The sequence below is a fragment of the Tachyglossus aculeatus genome, chromosome 14 (assembly GCF_015852505.1).
Source record: "Tachyglossus aculeatus isolate mTacAcu1 chromosome 14, mTacAcu1.pri, whole genome shotgun sequence".
In the NCBI taxonomy this organism is placed as follows: domain Eukaryota; kingdom Metazoa; phylum Chordata; class Mammalia; order Monotremata; family Tachyglossidae; genus Tachyglossus; species Tachyglossus aculeatus.
In genome coordinates, this window is record NC_052079.1 from 52,713,147 (window position 1) to 52,719,430 (window position 6,284).

At 59.5% G+C, this 6,284-nt stretch overlaps 1 protein-coding gene across 2 annotated transcripts in view; it reads left to right on the top strand.

The window, feature by feature from the left end:
- The window catches only part of ACO2 (aconitase 2), a 30,891-nt gene extending 24,692 nt beyond the window's left edge, over nucleotides 1–6,199 (top strand). For both annotated transcript variants that reach the window (XM_038756307.1, XM_038756308.1), the window contains exons 13-18: nucleotides 839–961; nucleotides 1,045–1,200; nucleotides 2,393–2,584; nucleotides 4,553–4,685; nucleotides 5,198–5,319; nucleotides 5,616–6,199. In XM_038756307.1, the coding sequence (XP_038612235.1) occupies nucleotides 839–961; nucleotides 1,045–1,200; nucleotides 2,393–2,584; nucleotides 4,553–4,685; nucleotides 5,198–5,319; nucleotides 5,616–5,750 (861 nt within the window). In that variant the 3' untranslated portion in view covers nucleotides 5,751–6,199. The remainder of the gene's footprint in view (nucleotides 1–838; nucleotides 962–1,044; nucleotides 1,201–2,392; nucleotides 2,585–4,552; nucleotides 4,686–5,197; nucleotides 5,320–5,615) is intronic.
- Nucleotides 6,200–6,284: the final 85 nt, after the last annotated feature.

Here is a 6,284-nt window from a genome sequence, read left to right on the forward strand (position 1 = left end):
TAGAGCAGGTGGTCCGAGTCCACTCCCCAGACCCCACTCCAAAACCAGAGAGCAGGAAGAAGAGGGTGTAGAAACCGCCCTCCCGCCCCCATCGTCATCAATCGTATTTATTGAGCGCTTACTGCGTGCAGAGCACTGTATTAAGCGCTTGGGAAGTCCAAGTTGGCAACATCTAGAGACGGTCCCTACCCAACAGTGGGCTCACAGTCTAGAGGGGGGGACGTGGGTTTAGAGCAGGTGGTCCGAGTCCACTCCCCAGACCCCACTCCAAAACCAGAGAGCAGGAAGAAGAGGGTGTAGAAACCGCCCTCCCGCCCCCATCGTCATCAGTCGTATTTATTGAGCGCTTACTGTGTGCAGAGCACTGTACTAAGCGCTTGGGAAGTCCAAGTTGGCAACATCTAGAGACGGTCCCTACCCAACAGTGGGCTCACAGTCTAAAAGGACAGCCCCCATGCTGGTCCCGCGGTTCTCCCCGTGGCTCCGGTGTCCCTGGCGAAGCCTGGGCTCGGCTGCGGGGACGGGCAGACGGGCGGGGTCCCCCCAACCCGGTGGACCTGAGCCCCCTTCCTCACCGGCGGGAGAAGCAGCGTGGCTCAGTGGAAAGAGCCCAGGCTTTGGAGCCAGACGTCATGGGTTCATATCCCGGCTCCGCCAACTGTCAGCTGTGTGACTTCACTTCTCTGGGCCTCAGTTACCTCATCCGTAAAACGGGGGATTAAAACTGTGAGCCGTCCGTGGGACAGCCCGATCACCTTGTAACCTCCCCAGCGCTTAGAACAGTGCGTTGCACAGAGTAAGCGCCTAACAAATACCATCATCACCGGCCGGCTTTCAGATCGTCACGGCCCTGGCCATCGCCGGCACCCTGAAGTTTAACCCGGAGACGGACTTCCTCACGGGCAAAGACGGCAAGAAGTTCAAGCTGGAGGCCCCCGACGCCGACGAGCTGCCCAGAGCGGTGAGTTGCGGGCCCTTCGGCGGCCGGCCCGGGGGGCCGCCCCGGGATTCTGGCTCACGGCCCTCCTCCCTCCCGCCCCGCAGGAGTTTGACCCCGGCCAGGATACGTACCAGTACCCCCCCAAGGACGGCAGCAGCCAGCGGGTGGACGTGAGCCCCACCAGCCAGCGCCTGCAGCTCCTGGAGCCCTTCGACAAGTGGGACGGCCGCGACCTGGAGGATCTGCAGATCCTCATCAAGGTGGGCGGGAGCATCCTGGCCTCGATCGTGCAGGCCACTCTGCCTCCCCCTCCGACGGGTCGGGAATCCCAACCCCGTCCTCCATACCTTCTGAAATGCTTCCAGTCGCGGGGCAGATGGTCGGGCAGGGCTGCGGCTGTCGGGGCGAGGTCCCCGGTGCTGGCTGCCGTTAGCCATGGGGTTATAATACGGCCCCCCGGGCCGTCTGCGTGAGCCAGCCTCTGCCTCGTGGGCGATCTGCCTCGTGCCGCTGCTCGGAACAAGGCCGAGGGTGGCTGGGTGGGTCCCGTTACCAACCGTCAGCAAACCCAGAGAAGCAGCGTGGCTCAGTGGAAATCAATCAATCAATCATATGTATTGAGCGCTTACTATGTGCAGAGCACTGTACTAAGCGCTTGGGAAGTACAAATTGGCAACCTAGAGAGACAGTCCCTACCCAACATTGGGCTCACAGTCTAAAAGGGGGAGACAGAGAAAAAAAAAAAAACAAAAGCAAACATACTAACAAAATAAAATAAAAAGAATAGATATGGACAAGTAAAATAAATAGAGTAATAAATATGTACAAACATATATACATGTATACAGGCGCTGTGGGGAAGGGAAGGAGGAAAGATGGGGGGGATGGAGAGGGGGATGAGGGGGAGAGGAAGGAGGGGGCTGAGTGTGGGAAGGCCTCCTGGAGGAGGTGAGCTCTCAGCAGGGCCTTGAAGGGAGGAAGAGAGCTAACTTGGCGGATGAGCCCGGGCTTTGGAGTCAGAGGTCATGGGTTTGAATCCAGGCTCCGCCAGTTGTCAGCTGGGTGACTTGGGGCAAGTCACTTCACTTCTCTGGGCCTCATCTGTCAAATGGGGATTAAAACTGTGAGCCCCCTGTGGGACAACCTGGTCACCTTGTAACCTGCCCAGCGCTTAGAACAGTGCTTTGCACATAGTAAGCGCTTAACAAATACCATTTAAAAAAAAAAAAACCCCCGGCCCGAGGGACTCCGTGCCCACTCTGTTGGGCTCGCGCTCCCCAAATCCGCCCCCAGAGTGCCATTCCCGACTCCGGTTCCGGGCAGCGCTGCCAGAACCGCGCTCTCGGCCGGCCCGGCCCAGCTCTGCCCAGCTGTGCGGGCATCTGCCCCTGGGGCTGGCACCTGGGCCTGCCAGAGGGCCCGCTCACCCCCGCGCTCCCGCCTCCTCCCCAGGTCAAAGGCAAGTGTACCACAGACCACATCTCGGCCGCCGGCCCCTGGCTCAAGTTCCGCGGGCACCTGGACAACATTTCCAACAACCTGCTCATCGGAGCCGTCAACGTGGAGAACGGCAAGGCCAACTCGGTCAGGAACGCCGTGACGCAGGAGTTCGGGCCCGTCCCAGACACGGCTCGCTACTACAAGGTGAGGGCCCGGGCCGGTCTAGGAGGGGCTTCTCTGCCAAGAGAGAGCGAGCTGGGGTGACCTGGGGATTTAGATTCATTCAATCGCATTTATTGAGCGCTTATTGTGTGCAGAGCACTGGACTAAGCGCTTGGGAAGTCTTCTAGACTGTGAGCCCACTGTTGGGTAGGGACCGTCTCTGTATGTTGCCGACTTGGACTTCCCAAGTGCTTAGTACGGTGCTCTGCACACAGTAAGCGCTCAATAAATATGATTGATTGATTGAAGTCTTCTAGACTGTGAGCCCCTCCTAGACTGTGAGCCCACTGTTGGGTAGGGACCGTCTCTAGATGTTGCCCACTTGGACTTCCCAAGCGCTTAGTACAGTGCTCTGCACACAGTAAGCGCTCAATAAATATGATTGATTGAAGTCTTCTAGACTGTGAGCCCACTGTTGGGTAGGGGCCGTCTCTAGATGTTGCCAACTTGGACTTCCCAAGTGCTTAGTACAGTGCTCTGCACACAGTAAGTGCTCAGTAAATGTGATTGATTGAAGTCTTCTAGACTGTGAGCCCGCTGTTGGGTAGGGACCGTCTCTATATGTTGCCAACTTGGACTTCCCAAGCACTTAGTCCAGTGCTTTGCACACAGTAAGCGCTCAATAAATACGATTGAATGAATGAATACCAGTTGGCAGCGTATCTGCTTTGAAAGGCAGAGGAAGGTTTGGCCCTTTCGAATGTGAAGACGGGGCCAAACTCCCACCCCTGGGGATGGGGGACGGGGAAGGGAACCGGCCTGGGGGTCGGGTGGGTGGTCTGACCGGCCGAGGCAGGGGAGAAGAGCTGGGGCCCGTGGGTGGGGGTGGGCGCCGAGCCCTTTAGGGCTGTGAAGAAGAGGCTAGGCCAGGAAGCGAAGAGGGTGGATAAGGCCATGGGTGCCTGGGGAGACGGAAACAGAGAAGGCAGGGAGGGGGCTGAAGCTGGAGGCAGTGTGGGCTAGCAGTTAGAGGAGGATGGATAGCTAGCCGGCGGCAGGGAGTCAATCCATCAATCGATCAAGTGTGCAGAGCATTGTACTAAGCGCTTCGGAAGTACAAGTTGGCAACATATAGAGACGATCCCTACCCAACAGTGGGCTCACAGTCTAGAAGGGGGAGACAGAGAACAAAACCGAACATACTAACAAAATAAAATAAATAGAATAGATATGTACAAGTAAATAAATAGATAATAGAGTAATAAATATGTACAAACATATATACATATATGCAGGTGCTGTGGGGAAGGGAAGGAGGTAAGATGGGATGGAGGGGGGACGAGGGGGAGAGGAAGGAAGGGGCTCAGTGTGGGAAGGCCTCCTGGAGGAGGTGAGCTCTCAGTAGGGCCTTGAAGGGAGGAAGAGAGCTAGCTTGGCGGATGGGCAGAGGGAGGGCATTCCGGGCCCGGGGGAGGACGTGGGCCGGGGGTCGATGGCGGGACAGGCGAGAATGAGGCCTAATGGTGAGGAGATTAGCGGCGGAGGAGCGGAGGGTGCAGGCTGGGCTGTGAGTCGGCCTCAGAGTGAGAATGGCTGTGATGCGAGGTGGGCGGCTGAGAGAGGACAGTGCGCTTATTTTCCCTCACTGCCTGTAGCCGGCAGAAAAGGCTGAGCTGGGCTCCCAACCCCGGCCACCCTGCTGGTTCCGCCACCCACTGTCTTCACGCGTGTGCACGCACGCACACACGTGTGGGTGTACACTCCCGTCCGAGAACCTGTGGGGATTCCTCTGTGTCCTGTGCCCCCCACCCTGTGGCCCTTCCGGGCACGCTGCTGCCAGAGGAGCCCTTCTCAGGCTCTCTCCCCACACCTCTCCATCCCGGGCTTCCTTCCTCTGGGCCGTCGTCCCCCCCGGGAGCCGATGGGAGGAGGAGGAGGAGGATCAGAGTCGGTTCCGGCCCAACCCGTGGCCTCACTTCATTCCCCCCGCCCCAAAACTGTCCCGGACAGAAAAACGGCATCAAGTGGGTGGTGGTCGGGGATGAGAACTACGGCGAGGGCTCCAGCCGCGAGCACGCCGCCTTGGAGCCGCGCCACCTGGGCGGCCGAGCCATCATCACCAAGAGCTTCGCCAGGATTCACGGTGAGGTCCCTGGGCCCTGGAGGGGAAGCCTGCTTCCTCTCCCCCTCCCCCTTCTCCCAACCCTGGCACGCCGGCCTTGCTCCTCCTCCTCCCCTTTCCACCCCACCGCCCATTTAATCCGGGGGACGTGACCTCCTCCGAGCAGCGGAGCCGACGGCGAGACGCTACGAACCCTGGCCCCTCTTGGGCGACAGGAATTGGGGATGGGAGAAGTGAGAGACGGGGCTCCTTTGCTCCCTCAGCCCTGGGGTCCAGAGTTTGGTCCGGGCCTGCCGGAGCCCTCCGGCTCCCCCTCGGTGGGCGGGGAGACGAGGACCCTCCCTCCTCAGCCTTGGCACCTTAACGGGAGTGTAGATGGAGCGTGGGGCCCTTGACCCTCTCAGCCCGTCAGCGGAGGGCCGCGCTCACAGATATCAATCAGTCATATTTATTGAGCGCTTACTGCGTGCAGAGCACTGGACTGAGCGCTTGGGAAGGACAAGTTGGCAACATATCGGGCCCTTGCCTTCCAGAAACCAACCTGAAGAAGCAAGGCCTCCTGCCCCTGACCTTCGCCGACCCGGCTGATTACAACAAGATCCACCCCGTGGACAAGCTGACCATCCAGGGCTTGAAAGACTTCGCTCCTGGCAAGGTAACGAAGTCCCTCCCTCCATCCCGCCCGCGGCCGGGGACATGGCAGAGAGCGGCGGCTGCCTGGACTCGGGCGGGAGCCTGGCTCGGCCCGGCTGAGGCTGAAGGTTGGAGGACGGCACCGCCTCCGCTCTGAGCCCCCCAAAATCTGAAAACTACGTATGCATCGACGATCAGTGCCGCTTGTTCTTATTTTCCTCAGAGGTTGCCCTGTTGTGGCTCCCCGGCCGGCCCGGCCGGGCAGTCGTATCTGATTCCTTGGCAGGGAGGGAAGTTAAGCCCCCTGTTCCCTTCCAGCCCCTGAAGTGCATCATCAAACACCCCAACGGGAACCAGGAGACCATCTCGCTCAACCACACCTTCAACGAGACCCAGATCGAGTGGTTCCGGGCCGGCAGCGCTCTGAACAGGATGAAGGAGCTGCAGAAGTGAAGCCCAGAGGACCCCCCAGCCGTCCCCCGCCCTTTCCCCAGGCCCCCCGCCGTCCCTCCCTCGGACTCAGCTCTGGCATCATTTACGGAAGTGCGACTCCACGCGCGTCGTCAGAAGTAGGTATCTGAGCAAACGCACCCGTAGCTTCCCGGTGGTCACAGACACTCCTGCCCCCAACTCTCCACAAGACCTCCCCCGTCCTGGGCTCCCCTCCCGGAGCCCGGCAGAGCCCCGGTTGGTTTTGTTTCATTCTGGTTCCCCCCGCGCCCCACCTCCCCACCCCTGACTTGTTTGGTTCTGACTGGAGCCGTATTTATTTTTGACGACAAGACTCCGTCGCAAGAGGCTTTTTTTCCTGCCTGATTGTGTTCCCGGCGCCTGAAGGATTTCGAACGTGAGAATCTTATGTTCTTGCAAGGGAAATAATGAGATCCTGATTCAGTGCCAGAGCTCGCTGTTGGCGTGTGCTTGCGTGCGGTACCCGGGCCCCGGCCGCCCCCTTCCTCCTCGTCCGTCGCCGGGGCCATTTCTGCG